General features: G+C 45.8%; 2 protein-coding genes across 3 annotated transcripts in view; one reads left to right on the forward strand and one right to left on the reverse strand.

Annotated features, from left to right (window-relative positions):
- The window catches only part of LOC120897267 (zinc finger SWIM domain-containing protein 7-like), a 28814-nt gene that overhangs the window by 9122 nt on the left and 467 nt on the right, over positions 1-19225 (forward strand). The window lies entirely within an intron of this gene.
- LOC120897264 (3'-5' ssDNA/RNA exonuclease TatD) lies at positions 26-18866 on the reverse strand. Of its 2 annotated transcripts, none has more exons than XM_040301994.1 (5): positions 18747-18866; positions 16100-16641; positions 2038-2386; positions 1839-1950; positions 26-1749 (listed from the first exon to the last, which is right to left on the reverse strand). In XM_040301994.1, exons 2-5 carry the CDS (start codon positions 16230-16232, stop codon positions 1438-1440), a joined length of 906 nt encoding a protein of 301 aa, XP_040157928.1. In that variant the 5' UTR covers positions 16233-16641; positions 18747-18866; the 3' UTR covers positions 26-1437. The 2 variants fall into 2 exon arrangements, with proteins under 2 accessions (XP_040157928.1, XP_040157927.1); XM_040301993.1 differs by lacking the exon at positions 18747-18866 and adding an exon at positions 17490-17613.

A 19225-nucleotide genomic window follows, 5' to 3' on the forward strand; every position in this document is an offset into this window, starting at 1 on the left:
GATTTTCAATAACTTACACAAAACAAACAGTGTTACCACTTTATACAATTCAAATGTTACATACATTAGCGTAGCTTATTTGAGACATATAAAGTATGGCACTTTCCGGCGCTGTTCGGCAGGGATTTTATACGATTCTAGATGCTGATTACAACACTCCCGCCTCACTCCCTTGTTTATGCGGAAACGTTGTGAATCATCCGAATAATACAGGAGTTGGCGCGTCCATCCTATGACGACGGAATCCTGCCGATCTTGGCTTTGGTTGGCTCGCAGGAAATTGTCACACCCCCGCTTGGGGTTACCCTAACCTTTATCTATCTATCTATCTATCCTATCTGTAAGCTGGAAGACCATCGAACAAAATCTTCTCGCCACTGACATACGCTCTATTCTCTGCATCGCAACCATACGCTTCGGCATGTCTCCGATTATTTACGCCACTCAGTCTTTCGCTTGATTTCGGTATTCTCATAGCATAGGTTCATTTTTCCATCGATTTGATTCAATCCTCACTGTCGCTCTCCCTCGATGCTAAACATAAACATTAAACACAATAAACAATCTCTAACCTCTAGGCGTCGTAACTACTATGAGAGTATGAAAAAGCACTTTTTTATGTTGTTGTTTTCTCAAACAGTAACAGTAACAGTTTGTAGTGGTGGTAAAAAGGAGATAAAGAAAATCGTAAATTATGATCCCACAGTACAGCTACATATATGTAGATTCGGGAACGAAATGGACCTTTAAGAGTGTATGTGTGTCTGTTTCTGTGTATGTATGCTGTCTAACGCTATCTGTATCACCCATATTGTTGTGTTGCCTGCTATATAGCAAAACTAAATAAACAAAACGTTTAACAAAATACTCCTTAACGATAATAGCATCCACAATACCTTTCACATCAATTCTCTATTCCCCTTGGATGCTGGATGTGACCATGTAAAGGGGGTAGCAGCACGTACGATATAGAGCCTGTACGCTAATCTAACACAAGAACCCGATTATTATCAATTGCATCAACAAACAAACTGTTACATCTAACCCTATTTTCGTTCCCGCTTCTAACAGCGCGAACGTCGGCGTCGTCTTCGTCGTCGTCGCGTTTGTGGTTGATTCGCTGATGCGTTTTGCGTATTTGCCAAATCCCACAAAACACACAGACGCACGCACACATACACAAAAGTAATCAAAACATCAATCTAAACATCAAAGCGAAAAGAAGGATGGGGAAGGGGGGAAGGGGGGTTAGCATAAAAAGCAAACCCCTTTATATTAGTAGGATCGAGTCGTATAGTCGAAATCGCTGTTAGAAATATCATCATCCGCGATCTGTGTTGGCGCGTATGTTGGCACAACAGAATTGGGATGCTGTCGTTCGTCGTTCGTTCCAGAATGGGGGGGAGAGAGAAGGGTTGGGGGTGCTGGTGATGATGATCATTGAGACAGTCCAAACAGCTTCAGTGCGTTGAAGGCGGTGGCCAGCGCGACATCTTCCGGCTTTTTGTTCATGAACGCCGCTATCATCTCGACGATGGCCGGCAGGCTGCAGGGTTCGTTGCGCTGGAACGTGCAGTAACGGTGCAGATACAGCAGCGATCGTTCCGTCAGGCCGCCCTTCACGTGCTGCGGCAGCTTGGAGGCCCGCGTGTTGGGATACATGAACGGGGAGTCCGTCTCGACCAGCAGGCGCTCCATCGGCAGCCGGCCGTCCTCGAGCAGCTTCCGTACGCCGGTGTCGGATTTGTCCTGTTGCAAAGAGAAACATGCAAACACAACGTACAGCATTAGAGCGCGCACACAGGTAGTACACGAGGAAGGCAATGCACAGATCCTACCTTGCACAGATAGCCGGTAAGTGAGATGTAGTAATCACGCTCCAGATACTTTAACGCTTCGTCCGTCGTGCCCATAAAGCCGCGCACGATGATCGGCTGTGCTGGCTGGAATCTGGAAAGGAGAGAGATGGATTGTGTTGAAAATGTTGTATGTAAACAACTGAACATAGAGACACGTGTGCCGATCAAACCCCCGTACTTCGTTAGTATCTCCAGTACGTCCTCCTGGGCCGATCGTTCGTGGATCAGTATGGGCTTCTGCAGCTCGCACGCCAGCTTTAGCTGCCGCTCGAAGATCTCCTTCTGGACGCAGGGCTCGGAAAAGTCACGCTGGTAGTCCAGCCCGCACGGCCCGATCGCGACACACTCGGGCGCACCGGCCATCAGCTGAAAGTCGTGCCAGGTGCTCGGCTCCTCGATGATCGATTTCGAATCGTGCGGGTGTATGCCGGCGGTCGAGTAGATGATGCCGGGGTAGATGCGCGTTAGCCGTAGTGCTTCCTTGCTCGATTTTACCGACGTCCCGGGGACCATGATCTTTTGTACGCCTGGTCGAGTTGGGTTGAACGAGGGGGAAAGAAAAGGGGGAAAACAATATTCATTAGTTGTTTGTACGCTTTTGTTTGAAAGTTCTGTATAAGACAAAGCTCAAAAAACGTCTTTTCCCTGCCCCGGGAAGTAGCTGTCTGGCCGTAAAGAAAAACAAAACAAAATTAAACACCCTTTGTTTCTGGGAAAGCAACTACACAACACGCTATCTCGTCGTGTTATACCTAGAACATGAGCTTTCTACTACAAATACAACGAACGCAAGCACGTACCACCACGCGTCCCCTTCTCACGGGATCATCACGCTCGACCGACCGGAGCAAAAACATAAATATGGACATCATATGTTTTCGCCTCCCAAGCACTCTCACACACACACACACTTGCCTTCCCGAGCCACCAAGTCTAGACGGTAGTGCAAAAGTAGTGCAGCATGTTGCTGTGAAGAAGGGCTGAACCACATTTCGTCGGTGGACTTAATTTCGCGTGCGGCGGAGATGCACCGGCACTCTCTCTCTCCCGCGCCCGCGAGGCCCCCACCCGCTTGCATGTGGCGGCAAAGTTTGGCCCCTTTTTCCCTCCTTTCTGTCTGCTTGTCTTATTCATCCGCCTGTATGTTAAAGTACATGCAAATAAGCGTACGAGAAGCGTCAGTCAAACGGAGCGACACACACGGTACAATGTACCGAGAGCGCACAAAAGAAAGCAGAACCAAGTGAAGCAGCTACAACAGCAGCAGCAAAGAACGGAGAACGTGGAACGTGCAACAACTACCCGCCGCCGCCGCCGCTGCCGGTGGTGAACGGGATTGAAAAATCAATGGCCGCTTTATGTATGCGCCCCCACGCGCGTTGGTCGGACGGTTGCATGGCCACAAGACACGGCGCGCGGTGAAAGGCCGAAGTTGCTGCTGCTGCTGCTTTACTTTCTTCGTCATAAGAACGGACGAACCCACGTGTGTGTATGTGTGTATGCCATTTCCGAAATGGAATGCCATTCCGGTGCAAAACGTCGGTACAACTACCAACACTTCGTCCAATATTTATTTCCCTTTTTTGCGAACGTGCCCCGACGCCCCGGGGACAACTCCCAGCACTGTGGTTGTGGAGCTGTTTAATTTGTCATTCGTCATCATGTCGTCAGTGGGGAGTAGCAATGTTGGTAACATCTGTTATGAATTTGGTTCGTACCTTCATCCTCTGCTAATGACCTTTTTCCCACCATAGAAATGGGTTCGTTTGGGTTGCAATTTTGTTTTAAACATATATTTTACAAAAATTTTTGAGTGCGCTTATTTACAAAAGCTTAAAGTTCAACAGCATCAACACAGAACGGAGCATTCAAGACAAATGCAATTAAATTCCCACCGATATTGATAACAACCGCAAACAGGCACGACAGTTTTATCGATAACGGGGGTAAAAATGTCACTCAAATGAAATAGAATGCACCAAAATGTCCTTTACGCGTCGAAAGGGGGGATTTAAATATGAAAACGAAAGATATGTTCGATACACTACGGCAGTGAATTAGCATGGCAATGGAACTGTGGTGGATTGCTTATAGAAATATCTTAGTTGTAATCAGGTAGCCATTGGTTACAGCATCCGTGGTTACACTGAATATTGAATAAATGTACTTAGTCTTAGTTCACTCTTAGAACGGTGTACATCGTCTTTCAATCGCTCCCACCGCACAAACACACACACATCTCTAAATGAAGTGACCAGTATTTCATACAATTGTTAAAGAAAGGGCTTATTTTTCCACCCAAACCTGCAATTATAACACCTTCGTTTTTCCTTCGAAGCAAAACACACAATCCGTTTTTCAGTTTTAGTTACGCATCATTTGGCGCGACGATTGCACGTGGCACGGCGGCGGCAGACAGCAGCAGAAAAAAAAACCATTGGGAATGGGGAAAATCTTTTCGCCCGTCCGTGCCGTGTCCGTGCTCGGGGACGATTTCTATTGTTCATAAGGTGGTGGAAAATGTTGCCAGTTTCGTCAAAGTCGTTCACTTTCGGCACAGTTCGGCGAAGAAGGAGCAGCAAACGCAAGCAAGCAAGGTTGCCTCCTGGTCAGTGTTAGTTTCGGGGGGAGGAGTTTGATGGAAGTCATTTTAGCATAGCTTTAACGCTCTCTCTCACTGTTTTAGTGGGGCGCATCCGACCGATAGTCGATTGTAAAACTTTATGCCTTGGATGCTTTATGCCCCTCCAAAAAAAGGTGACCTTCACTATTATTTGTTCGCTGTTGCATATTTTAAACCATTTTTGTTTTGTTTCGGTCGAATGGTCCACCTTTTCCGCTTTACAGTTGTAATTATAACACCATAATTGCAATCATACTACGTTTAAATACAGCTCATTTTTCACACCAACCTTGCTCCGTATGCTCCTTATTACCTTCCGTATTTATGCCAGGAAACCCCTTCTTCCGTTCCAATGCTACTTAGTGATATAAATGACTCAAAAAGGCGAACCAAATGGATATGATATGATGTGGAACCTGCTGTTGTAGTGCTGGGGCAGAGCATATTCAATGCTGCCGTGGCTTTGGGTGACTTTTTTTTTCTTCTTCAAAAGCACAACACACACACAGCACCATATTTGGAAACGAGGAATAACGATCCTCTCGCATCAGTTACCCTCTCATTCAGTAGGAGACGACATAGTGGTGGCATCGCCGCGCACCGTTCAGGGTTAAAGCAATGCCACCCCACCGCACGGCTAGAACCAGTTTGTGTGTGCGTTTTGGCATGGTTGTTTTAGCAAACGTAGCTCGCCCACCAAGCACTTGTAATGTTGCATAATGTTGCCAACCGTGCATTCTCGTTACCGGCTAAAGGCGAAAAAAAGTTTCCAATTAGAATCCCACCTGTTGGCATGTTGGAAATGGCCCAAAGCATTCAAATATCGACACATTGGGCGTGTACTGATAGTAAAAGCATCGCGGTTTTACTTTAAATATTACACTTTTTTGTTAGCTCAGTGTGACTTCTTTTCGTCGCGTCGAGCGTGAGGCTAGTTTCTCCACGTGTCAACCATAAACACAATATCCCAAACGGCGGAGACCCATGGTCCGCGATCGCTGACCCTCGGGAGGGTGTCACGGTCTTGATTGAGTTTAATTTCTCAGCCAACGTGCGTGTGCTTGGTGGCCATTGCAGACCGAGAGCATCAATGTGTTCCTATATTCCCCCTTCGGGGACCTGCGTCGACACACAAACACACACACACGAGGCAAAAGGCACAACAGTTTACGTTCAATGTCGTGCGCTTGCTGCCGCTGCTACTGGGCCTCGCCTCGGGGGGGTCCCCCGTCATCACTTGGTCGAGCGGGAAGAGAAAATTAAGTGCATCGCCCAACATTCTTTTGCATTTGCGCTCACCAGCCCAGCGGAAAGAGAAGAAAAAAGAGTAATTCTACATACGAAAGGAGGTATGTAAAACAGAGCTCGAGAGAGAGGGAGAAAGATGCTCGGAGGCATGTATGCACATAAAAATGCACACACTAATTTAAAGTCGTAATGAATGAACGCGGCGACACAGCGCAAGGCACAGAACGGCAAGAAACGGAACGCCTTTCGCCGCGTTGAAAGTGCCTCCCGTAGGCGGCCTCACTTTAAAGAATTACTCTTGACGCTTTTCTGCTTGACCTTATGCTGCCTATCCCCCTTTCTTCACCTCGCAAAGAAACGAGAATGGATCTCGGGGACCCGATTCCAACGAGCAACGGCCCCACATACCAATCGTTCCCAGCAAAGTTCGATTGTCAAACAAACTCCGTGCTACTGGTGCGTTTGTGATACGAGTGGCTTTGTCTTCTTATGGGTCGGTTTGCAAGAGGGGATTTATAAGATTTAAGGGCAGCTTCCACCCTCGAGGGGCAGCATTGATAGATCGATCGCCGAACTCTGACATACCTATCGGCCCCCGCCCGTACGGATTGCAAACAAATCGAATGCGCATGCGAACGTGACACGGACGGTTTGGCCAGAAAGCGTTCGCATCATCACAGCCACCACAACCACCACCACCATACACACCCAAAACAACACCGATCCTTTGCACGCTGTTTGTGGTCGAAAAATTTGGTTTAATTTTAGAAATGCGATCATATGCGATCTCAAAAGCAAGCATCGCATCATCATATCATATGGCGCTGGCGGGTTAGGGTTTGATTGTGAGGGACAGCAGTATATGGGTGTGTATGTGTGTGTGTATGTGTGGCTAGGAATGTTCTAAGGCCACGCACGCCGACATATTGCTTCCATTTCACTCTGCGCTGCTGTTGGCGAAATTTTATCCGATCTTTGTCTAAGCAGCAGCAGTCTGTGGGAACACGTAAAATGCGCACTATGTAAGGCAAAAACAGGAAGATATTTAAGTCAACGGAATGATGTGGTGCTATTTTTGCAATTCATTGAAAATGAACCACCAAAAATGATGGTAACGATAATGCACCATCAACGACAACGCATGAAGCTTTGTTGGGGTTAACAACGGAGAGGAACGATTACGATTCAAGCTATAAAACAAATAAAAGACGTAGTTAAAAACGTGCTTCGCTACTTGTTTAAATTAAGAAAATGAATTTAATAACAATATGCAATTGAAAAATAAAAAGAAATCCATTCCGGAACCACACCGGTACCAGTAGGAAGGAAAAGGAAATGCAAATTTTGTGCAAATGCTGTTGCACACGTCAATCTTTTTTTTATGAAGCGATCGTCGATCGATCATCATTATCAGCATGCCGTGATGCGTCAGATTCCGACAAACAAGCTGCGAGCATCAACTAATCCTCGTTGCGCAGGCCCTGTGTACAGTCCAAACCGGCCCACTACCAGCTAAGGCAGGCAGACGAGATCCAATCCGATCGCTAACCCGATCCTCCCTCTGATACTGTGAATTCGTAACACGTGTGTGTGAGAGATAAAAAAAATCGCCTTTTATTTTCAACAGCATAAAAAAAGGATCGAATCGAAAGTGACCGAATCGCTACCGGAACCGAACCAGCCGCCCCAGAGCTGCTTCCATCCGGGCCGGTGGCTTGTGATGAAAGATGCTGCTGCTGGAAAAGCGCGGAAATAAATCACCCTCACAACAGCCACCGCCCCACACACACACACACACACATGCTTCTTATAAATGCCTTCAACATGATTCAGCCAGCATGAAAAAAACAAAAATAATGATACACACTTTTTTTCGTTTCGTTTTGTTTTGTTTCACCCTCACCCCCGTAGCGTGATTGAAAGTGAAAATCAAACACTGGTGCTTCCCGCTAGCAATACTCTTCTATCTCTATTTCTCTTCCTTTCTCCGCTCCGTTTGGCTTAAAAATGAGCAAAATGTGAGTGAGTGTGATTCCAATTGGAGATTCCGTGATTCCGGCTCGGAATAATTCCAACAACGACCCGCGGCCGCGTGGCAACTCAATTAAGAAGCACTTAAACAAGCGCGTTCGCTAATGTTGAGCACAGGCTCGCGGGCATCGGAATTAAGCTTTGACACACACGCGGAATACCGCCGGTGCGCCGAACCGAAAACGAAACCGAAACGACTCTTCCTGTTCCACCCCTCCCCACGGCTGCATCCCAACCAATGATCATGATCGGTGGCCGGAAACTGCCCACGATCAATAGCGGAGACAAGAAAAGCTTCTTTTTTTTTACCAGCAGCCGTCTTGTGGCTGTAATAAAATGTAAGCTACACACACACACAACACTCTGCTGTATTTTTTGTTGAACGCTTTTCACTTTTCCTTTACCGTTCGCTCAAGCCCCCAATTTGGGCGAGTTCAATTGTTAATGTTTTACAAAAATATACCTCGCGAGCGTGCTCCCTCTGTGCGCAATGCACACGAGATATACACACGGTTGCAAGAAAGACCAAACAAAAAAAAAAACCAATAAACGGTGCACATTATCATAAGGAGAGAAACTGTTGAACTTTCCAATTTGTTTTCTGTGTTGCACGCAGAGGATGGTTTTTCCGCTGAGTTCGAAACCCCGCGGCAATCGAACGGCGACGATGGGGTCGGAAAATTTCGGAAGTAAGGAAACAACGCGCTCACTGCTACCTACCTTTAGCGATACATTTTTCATAGCAATAAAATACATATTTAACTGCAACGTTCGTCGTTATCGGGGCGGTTGTCGTTTGAGTTGAACCGGAGTGAGTAACGCAGTGTAAATGGAGCTTACGCAGTTTACCAGTACGCTGTGTGCTTATTAAAATGTTTACATTAAATGAAGAGTTTCACGTCACCTTTTCGTTCGGGATTCGTGTTTGCGGCAAATTGCTCATCTTTAGGATCAGAAAATACGCTTACGCTTGAAAGGGAGCGGATCGTGTCGGCACCTTTCAAACATGCTTAACATTCAACCGCGTTGCGCGTCTCGCAGCCGAGGGAGGGAAGGGCGGGCAACAACAACAACCACGGCGGAGGTGTGGTGATCGCTTGATCAAGCAATCGGACTTGGGCGCTGATTGTTCGATCACTCAATCACGACGGTGTGGCACGGGCAGGAATGGTGGGGTATAATAGAATAACAGCAACACAGTGCATTTCCCTTCTTATCCTCCTGCAGGAAGCAACGAGGGGGGGCGTTATGGACGATTGGGTTTTTGGTGCTTTATTACACCATCGATCGTTTAATCCGTATTCAGCGCGCTCGCTTAGAAACGTTCAACCAAGCGTTCGATGATTGAAAAGCGTTAGACTTGTACCGATTTTGCATTAATTTAGTCTTCATTTAATTTTAGTTTAATGGTTTTGTTAATAAAATTAACCCGCAAAGCAATTCGTATACCGAGCGCGATTCATTTAACGATTGTACAATAATTTAAACAGCGTTAAGTGTATCATCACACTGGTTTTTTGGAAGCTTTTTTTGTTAAATGTTATCTTTATTTCTTTTCTTTTTCACGGTTTGAATGAGTACAGTTTTCGCGAGATACAACATTTTTGTTTTTCAGCGCTGTCTTCTATTTGCTCTATAGGCAGTTGTATTTTGGAGAATATGATGAAGAATTTGGTTGAATGATTGATAACTTAAAGTAAATAAACTAACCTAATTAACCTATACCTATATCAGTCCTAATTTTTATTCAAATAGAGTTCTTATTAAAGTATGATTTGACAAACGACTGTTAGTTTGTATACGAATACTATTTTGAAAAGCTATTTCTTCAAGGGTAATTGTGTTGGCTTTGTTATGAAGATGTGTTGTCCTGATGCCGTACGTTTCATTAAGGATCATTCGTAGTATTTTGTTAAGGCTTGCTTGAAGTTTATTAAGGTAGGTTTTAGCACAGTCTTTCCAGACCGGGATTGCATATGTAATAGCTGGTAAGATGATGCATTTGTAAATTGCAATTTTGTTATCCTGGGAGAGTTTGGATCTTCGGTTGATCAACGGATAGAGTTTTCTAACAAAGATGGTGTTTTTTGTTATTAAATTTCGAACATGGTCGCGAAAGAGTAGCTTATGATCAAACGTTATTCCTAGGTAATTTACTGTCTTTGTCCATCTAATAGGAGTGTCTCCTATTTTAACCATATGACCTGTTGGTCTAAGGAGTGTGGACCGCATTTTGTGTGGAAAGATAATGGCTTGTGTTTTACTACCATTTAACTTTAATTTCCAATCCTGAACGTATTGGAATATGATATTTATACATTTCTGTGCTCTGTTTTTGAGTTCTAATATGGTTCTGCCTTTGACTGCAATGGCAGTGTCATCCGCAAAAAGAAATAGATTGCAGAAATGTGGGAGAGATGGTAGGTCCGAAAGATAAATTGTGAATAGAATGGGAGCCAAGATGCTCCCTTGAGGGACTCCAGCTGGGACGCTGGTAATACCAGAGGTTTGTTTCCCTAAGGTGACACGGAAAGTCCTTTGCGATAGATAGCTCTGAACAGTTTTGACAATGTAAGATGGAAGCCTCATGTTGACCATTTTATAGAGCAAGCCATCATGCCAGACATTGTCAAAAGCTTTTTCAAAATCCAACAAGATAACGGCCGTGGATCTTGAGTCTCTCTTGTTATTTGTTATGGTGTTTCGTAGACGTATTAACTGATGAATTGTAGAATGTCCTGATCGGAACCCAAATTGTTCAGGCGGAAGGATGCATAACTCTTCAATTGCATCTTTTAGCCGCCAATAAATAATTCTCTCAAAGAGTTTGCTTAAAGCTGCCAGCAAGCTAATGGGCCTGTAGCTCTCTGGTAATGTCGGATCTTTTCCAGGTTTAAGGACAGGTATGACCTTAGCGCATTTCCAACAGTCCGGAAAGTAGCCAAGTTCCATGCATTTCGTGAACACATTAGCCAGTAGTTCGATTGCGCGGGTGTGAAGCCGCTTAAGAAGGATGTTAAATATGGAATCAAAACCTGGTGCTTTCATGTTTATTAGGCTTTTACACGCAAATTTAATTTCATTGACTGTTGTTCTGGTTACGGATGGGGTGGATCCCATAGGCTGATCGAGATCAAGAACTGTGGACGAGACCAATGGTTCATGTCGGCTGTTGATATTTTCACCGATGTGATGTGCGATGGCGAATTGTTTCGCTAGTGAGTCGGTTTTTTCAGCAGATGATATAAGCGTTTGCCCATTAATTACAAAGGGGGGGACTGGTTTGGGTTTCATCTTGCAGACTTTAGCAATCTTCCAGAAAGCATTTGAGCGTGGATCAAGTTTTCCAAGATGATCACCAAAGTTCTTGTTACGTATTTCAGCAACTCTATATGAGATTATTCTGCCCAGCATCGCCGCTTGCTGTTTTAGAATGATATCGCCCGATCGTTGATAACGTCGTCTCAGATCATTTCTTTTAGTGATCAAGTTCTTTGTTTCTGGATCAAGTTTTATTAATTTGGTTTTAGTTATAACTGTAGGTACGCATTCGTTTTCAGCGGTCTTAATAGCATGTTCCAGATTTCTTATGGCATTATCAACATCTGTCCTTGACTGCACATCCGTGGTTAGTATATGAAGATCAGCCACTACACCAAAACGTTGCCAGTCCACTTGCTGAAAATTTTTGCGTTTTATTGGTGGTATTATAGTTGCACAGCAATCAATTTCAGCTAGTACTGGGAAATGATCCGAATTTAGAGCATCGATAGTTTTAGGTTTACTTATAGTAATGTTTGTAAGGAAAAAGTCGATTATACTCGGGCGACCGCGATTTGGGATGTGGGTGAAACTATCTGGGTAGGCGAAGGTAAACCTTCCAAGCAGCGACAAATCGGAGAGTAGAACCCCATTAGTGTTATTACGAGCATTGCCCCAAATCACGTGTCTGGCATTTAGGTCAGACCCTATTAGTGTCCGAGCATTTGTGCTCGTGAGCGATAATATATCCTTTTTGAAAGATGCAGCCATTTCATTAGCGATCGTACATTGTTTAGGGCAATATGCTGATATTAGATTAAATGATCCAGTTTGTGTTTGAACTCGTATGCCAATTGCCTCAATTATGCTGGTTTTGTAATGTGAAAGTAGCTTATGTTGAATGGGTTTTCGTACTGCGATCGCTACTCCACCCCCTCTCGTTTCTGCAGGTCGATCGAGTCTGTGGATAGTATAATTTTCGATGTATAAGCTCAGATCAGGTTTGAGAAATGTTTCTACTATGAGAGCGATATCAATTTTATGCTGATGTAGGAAGTCTCCTAGTGGTATTGCCTTGGATTTTACAGATTGTGCGTTCCATACTACAACTCTTAGCTTATCCATAGGTAATGATAAGTTCCCCTAAGACGGTGATTTGATCAGCCTTGGTACGGCAAGAACGGAGCTTTGTGCTCATTTCTTTGAAAATTTGCATTAGCGTAGTAGCGTCATACAGGTTTTCTTGTTGGGTGGAGATCGGCTCGGGAACAGTCGTCTGAGCGTTTATCAATCGTTGCGCAAGATTGTATTGAAAGCCCGGTGGCACTTGTGTGTTGGTGTTTTTTCGGGGGAATGCGGAACTGCTGGGAGCAGAAGACGGCATGCCGGTAAGCGGGAAGTGCTCAGTGGAGGAGAGTGGTGGTGGGGGGGCTCTCTGGTTGTTCTTAGTAGCGGATGAATGATTTCTGCGTATTTTTTGATTTGCAAGTATTTGTATTTGCTGGTATTTTGTGCGTTGAGGGCAAGTCACATCACGCGCTCGATGATTTTCACCACAATTTGCGCATTTTACCGTGGCATCAACATTGTTTTTTGCGTTGCAGGAATCAGTATGATGAGATTCGGCGCAGACCGCACAACGAGGTTGGATGCGACAGTTTCGGGTACCGTGTCCAAAGTTTTGACAGCGAAGGCATTGAGTGGGACCTTTGTGCCCGCCTCGATATGATTCCCATTTCACAATTACGGATTGTATTGTGCGAACTGTTTCCAGCTTTTTCATGGAACATGAACCTCTCTTGAAATGAGCGAGATAGAGCTGTTGATGATAGCTCTGATTTTCCTCATTTTTTCTTTTTATACGGAACACCTCCGTTACTTCGAGATTGTAGTTGACTTTGAGTTCATCTACTATGTCGTCTATTTCGATAAGCGGTAGACCGCGGATAACTGCTTTGAAAGGACGATCTTCTTTCAAGTCGTGCGTGAAAAATTCCACTTTTTTCCCTTCTAGTAAGCTTATGATGGCTCGGTGGTCAGCTAGAGATTTGGCAAATATCTTTGTGCCAATTCCGCTAAGTTGGTACTCTACGTACAATTTTCTCGATTGCAACTCCGGGCGCAGGGAGGCAAGGGGCATAGATTTGACCACGATTGGTGGGAGTTTAGCATTAGGCTTGCTGGTGTGTTTAGTGGGGGCTGACGTAGAGGCTTCTACGTTTACATCCATTAGGACATTTGACGCTTGTCTACGCCCCTTGGCCCAGACTTGAGTAAATTCATCGTTTTCTGTACTTACTGTTTCATCATATGCATCTTGCGTTTCCATTCTTGCACGCTTCGATTCGTTGGAATTTAGGCTGTTCGAACGCGATCGTTCTTGTTGATTTTCTTTTCTCCCGCTCGTTCTCTCCATCACGGCGGAGCACCGCGGCGCACACACACTATCATAGGCCAATTGTCGGCGTTTCTCAATTTGTCGCACGCTCAGAAAACACGTCTGTTCAGCTCCGCAGTCCACACGCGACTCGGTTTTTTGGAAGCAATTTCCTTCCTCCCACCGGTGTAATTTCTGTTCACGCCAGGCTAGGGGTTTATGCAGCCCGATTGTCATATGCCGGACAGTCCAACAGACTGGTCCGCGCGTCACGGAAGCCGATTTAATGACCCACCACCCCGTCTCCATCACATGCTGCTGCTCTTTTTTCCGTCCATCCATTTTCGGACACCGGAAAACTGTACCCATCATCTATCCTTCCTTGCCTTCCCTCCCAAACACCCTCACTCGTGCTATCTTCACCCGGCTATCGAACCCGACGCTCTGCTATCTGTTGTGTTCGTCCCAAACTTTCACGTGTGTACAACTGGCGGGTTCCAACCCGCCGGTAGAAAATTTCGATAGTCTCTAGGCGGCCCCCGCGCGCCCGTCAGCTGATTGCGTGATATTGCTCACTTGCCACTTACAGACCAAGAAGGGCTGCAAGATTGGGGAAGGAAGCGCAATCTTCCACTCTTTGCGCGGAGCTTGCGGACGTGTCGCATCGTTACGCACGAAAATTAGGCACTTTGGACGATCGATGTGTGGCGTAAGAAGCTCATGAACCGCCTGCTCCCACTCCGTCTGTCGCGCGCGATGTTTTTGTAATTGAAATGTTTGTACACTGATTGTGGGCATCATACACAAGATAATAACGGAAAGAAGTGTGTTGGCTCAACTAGAAGAAACTAGCCGAAAGGTTTACTAGATTCCAAACCATTGGAAACGCATGTTTGATGGCATTATTGAGTCTGTCTTCAGGTTTGTCAGCGACATAGTTGAGCACATGTTTGGATGCAATATTCAACGAACATACAGTGGAGCCCCTCGTAACGAACGGGTTTAATCCGTTTCAGTGACTCACTCGTTATACGGGAAAGGCTGTTTTCCAATAATTTTGTTTAGAAATTGAAATAATTGGTTCCAAGAGCGTAAGTGCGCTATACACATCGAAATGAAATGGAAAAATATCTTCACAATACTACTAATTTTGAAGATATTTATTGTTCACTGTTACTCTGTCATTATTTTTGAACCATTTTCTTGAAGAGTTGGTCGATTGATTACGAATTTTCTTTAAAATTTCTCGAAAAGATCGCTTTTAAAAATGATCTTTTATCCGTTTGAGTCTAGGAGAAGTAGGTTGTTGCGCTGTTAAGCAATTGAAAATAAATAAAATAGGGACATTTGTAGAGTATTTAGATTTGCTCGTTATGGGAAAAACTCGTTACAAGCAGTACTCGTTAAGAGGGGTTCTACCTGTATATTATTCCAATTAGCAATTTCAAAATCACCTTTCCAAGCAGATCATAATCGAGAGCATGATGATCGTAGCGAATTTTTACTAATGCTGCAATTCTACCTCTATTCGTATACCCTCTAGCAAAGGTTATCATCATACACCAAATCCCGACTGCTATCAGGCGCAATATGGTTACAACATACCGTATCAAACGCTACCACTATCTACTGTGACTAGTATTATTTAGGTGTGTTTCCATTTTAACGTTTTATTTTGCCCCAAAACAACAGCAAACTGCAAGGGAGTGGTGGGTAAAATTGGCCATCCTCTCTTAAACATTGGATTTTGGACTTTATTTGTGTAAAAAGGAAAAAGAAACTGTATGTTTTCTACGTCGCCCAGCATTGTACAATAGAAATCTTAACACGCACTATCTGTTCAGAACACTTCCACACGCTTTCTAGCTGTGGCTGTGGTTTGCGGGTGAAACTTCTACTTCGACCTCCCCGGTGTTCAAGGATGAACAAAAGCTCGCCGTTAGAAGTACAAGCGAGGAAAAATCAAACGCCCCCTGTTGTCACCTTGTTTTACCTTGCCAAGGCGCGTGTGTGTTTCGTGCATTTAACCACAAACCCATCGCGGGCTGGGCTTTCACCGCAGAGCCAGTTGCACAGTGCCCCTGCGTAGTAGCAGCACCGACGAAACCCGATGTGGTTCACCGGTTCCGGGCCGCGCACCACCGTGTTACTGTTGCAATAATCACCCATGGGCCGGTCGGCCTATATATATATATATTGCCCTTACTACGCGCTTTCCGCGCTTGCGAGCAAAAACGGCAAGAAACGTTTTGGGGGGGTTGGGGTAGTTTCGCGTAACTCCACCGCGCGCGCACTCGCCGCCACGAACCTGTTTCCTTCACGAAATCTTTCCCTTTTGATACGGCCGGAGCTCGGCCGTTGTTTATACTGCGTTTGTGTCGCGCACACACACACCACCGTGCCATCTCGGTGGCAAGCTGGTGCCCGATAAGATTAGTTCGAGGGCCATTTGATAGCGCGGCCTGCCCTTTTTCTCCTGCCAGTTCTTCGCATGTGGCTTTTCTGTTGTCTTGGAGCGGGTTGCGAGAAAATACCTATCTCTATTGGATCGCAGTAGGCAGCGTGAATCGTGATGTGTGTCACTTTACTGCTTTACTGTGTTACATCAATATGTGCCAGCCCTTGTCACCTGTCCCATTTCTGTCCCTTTCGAAGGGGCTCGGTGGGTTTGCTAGAAAAGGGGGAGGAGGGTTTACTCACCGGAATCCTTTGCGCGCTGTATCACCGAATCCAGATCACGGATGTACTTCTTGTTGGTGAGGTTCGCACCGACGTCGACCACGATCAGGTTCTCGTAGCAGTGCTTCATTTCGTCCTCGTGCATGTTGGCCATGATTGTAGGTCGCGGTCGCGTCGTTTATTGGTATACGGGGAATGTGGAACCGTATCTTTTTTTTTTGCTCGTTTCGTTTCTTGTTTGTTTCGTGTTGGGGGTTTCTACTTCACTTTGGAGCACAAAGCTGCTACTGCTACCGCTGTTCCGCCGAGGGCTTGTCGAGCAGGCAATGCTTTACTACGATGACAATGTTCCGACGCAGACGCAGGTTTCCCTCCACCCTTACACAGAACGGTCGTATTGCGTGCTGGTGGATCGTTCTTTGCCTATTTCACTCAATGTATTCCAGCAGCCGCCAGCCCGGTCAAAGACGAAGCAAACGGAAGCAAAAGGTACCTTCTTTACAAATGTTGTGTCGGTTACGGCACGTTTCGTTCCCCGTTGCCACTACTCCGTATGGTTAGAACTAAAGCAAAACGATGTAGAAGAGAGAGAAAAAAAAGCGAATTTGTTGACGAGATGTTTGGGCAAAAGAAAAACCTGATCGCGCCTAACGATCTAAACCGCAAAGGCGTAAAAAGGGACGGCGGTGTGTGTGTGTGTGGTGACGTTGCAAAGAAAACACCGAAAAACCACCACTATTTTAACGCACACCACCGAGGGAGAGGGAGAGAGAGAGAGCGGAGAATCCTTCATGCCCCAAAAGATAAACGTGCGAGCACGCCCCACAACCCGGTCGAGGTCAGAGATTCCGACAGGGGGGTTTTGCGGTGGGCGAACTTGAGAACCCCACAGGCGCCAGGAAGGCAACAGAGAAACCAGCAGAGAAAAAAATGAATAAAACGGACACCTGGCGGTGACACGAGTGCGGTGTTTTTTTTTTTTTTTTGTTTGAGCAACCTCATTGGCAGATCTGGCCAACTGCCTCGTGAGGGAAATTTTTGGCCAACAAGGGACAAGCTAAGCTGTGCGTGCGCGATTTGGTGCCCTTCGGCTTTCACTGTCTCCTGTGTGTGTGTCTCTCTCTCTCGCTCTCTATCACACACAACCACTGTGATCTTCTGCTGATCGTCGTTACGTATACGTTCTGGGCAAAGGGGGTTCTTCTGTTGTACTGTGTCACGGCCTGGCCTGGTTCCCTTTGTTTGGCTGCAATCGTAGTGCGCCACGGGAAAGGGAGAGCATTTGTTTAGGACGGCACACGCATCACCGTCTGAAACTAATTTCGCCACAATCGAAATCTACACACAAACACACACACACGCGTGCGCACGTACACACACACAGATATGCACAAACACACACACACCGTACTTTAGCAAGGAAGCAAGCAGCAGCAGCACAATCTCTCTAACACGCTGTACGTATCCGCACACAAATTCGCACCAAGTATGCGTCGTGTCGTTGCGCGAATCGGACCTTCCACCGCGGCTGTTCGAACTATTCAGACGCGCGTCTGCTCTCGAATCCGCGGAGTGGTTTTGTTTTGCGTTCGCGATCGTCAAGTGAGCGAGAAAGAGAGGCAGCTGAGCTGCCGGGAGAGTGTGTGAGATTGCGTGCGTGGATTTGATCGCGCGCTGGTTTCCTGCCTAAAGGGCCTCTTCGGCTTCGGCGAGCGTTAGTTGTTCTCGCGCAGCTCGTTTCTTGGTGTGGATGTTGCTCGCGAGCTGCTTTGCACTGGTGGTTGGCGGTACACACATGGAAGCAAGAGCATTATGTCCGCACAAACACACAAGCAGCAGCAGACATGATGCACACGCAAAGGTTTGAATCCGAGAATGTAGAGCGAATGTGAATGTGAAGGAACCGCAAAAAGAAATGTAACAAAATCTCGTGAATGCTGGACGTGGTGGATGCGATCGTTTAGCAGGTACGATCCCGGCTGCTGTTTGGTGATGGTGGTGAGCAGTGTGGTGTTTGGTGATGTTTTCCACACGATCGCTAATTGCAATTTGCACGTACAATTAGAAGGAGCTCGCTCGATTCGTACGGGACAATATTTGTTTACAGAGACAATTACAAGTCGGACAGTGTTGCATCTTCTCTGAATCGAACATTGCGCGCGGGGTCTATTGCTTTGTGTTCGTTGATGGCCTCTATTGTAACTATCAATTTTCGTACTACACAAAACACACAGTCAAGCTTCAGTTTTGACAACATGCAATCAAATCGAAACGTTCTTATCGGCAAGCTTACACAACATACAGCACAAGAACCACAGAGACGGACAGCGCGGTTCGTTCGCAGCTGTTCATCGATTGAATGCGTGATGATAAGCGCGCGAATTCCAACACACAGGCACAGAGCTTGACTGACACTCTCTTTCAGTTCTGCTGCACCGAAAAGGGCTCTAAACCCCTAAACACACCATCACCATCACCAATAGCAACGCTGCCCACTGCGAGAACAGTGTGCGCGCGGCTCTTCCCTTCCCAAGTGTCACTTGACGCTGTGTTGCTCATAGCATTGGAATGCGTGTACGTTTGATCGAACCATACACTGAGACACGGTAATGTAATAGCACCACCGTACGCAAATAATGGAACACTGCTTTTTTATGTTAATTCGCACCTAAAAAGCTGAAGACTAGAGGTAAGGGAATGCACGGGAGCTATGGTTTTGCTTTTGTTCTGTCTGTCGATCTGCTGTAACTGTTGTGCACGGTACACGACACCATCACCGACTGCAACACACGCAACAGCGGCAACCACGAGCATTGGTTGTTTTTAAAAGAGAGAGCGAGAGAGAGAGAGAGTGAGAGCGCATTTCGTACGGCAATGTCCTAACGTGGCTTAAGGTACAGATCCACGATAGACACGTCGCATAGCAAACGAATTTTTACACCAGTTTTTGACTTTTTTGATCCCTCCAATGCTAATGCTGGCCGTCATTTGTTGTCATGGAGAACTCATGGCAATTGTAGATACTACGAGTGATCGGGTGACATCCAAATATGTATCTAAAGTACACTTTATTATTGCTTCGAACGCTAAAATAAAATAAAGAAGAATGGTTAGAATAAAAGCAGCTAATTGCTCAACTCATTCCTT

This window comes from Anopheles arabiensis, chromosome 2 (assembly GCF_016920715.1).
Source record: "Anopheles arabiensis isolate DONGOLA chromosome 2, AaraD3, whole genome shotgun sequence".
Taxonomy (NCBI): domain Eukaryota; kingdom Metazoa; phylum Arthropoda; class Insecta; order Diptera; family Culicidae; genus Anopheles; species Anopheles arabiensis.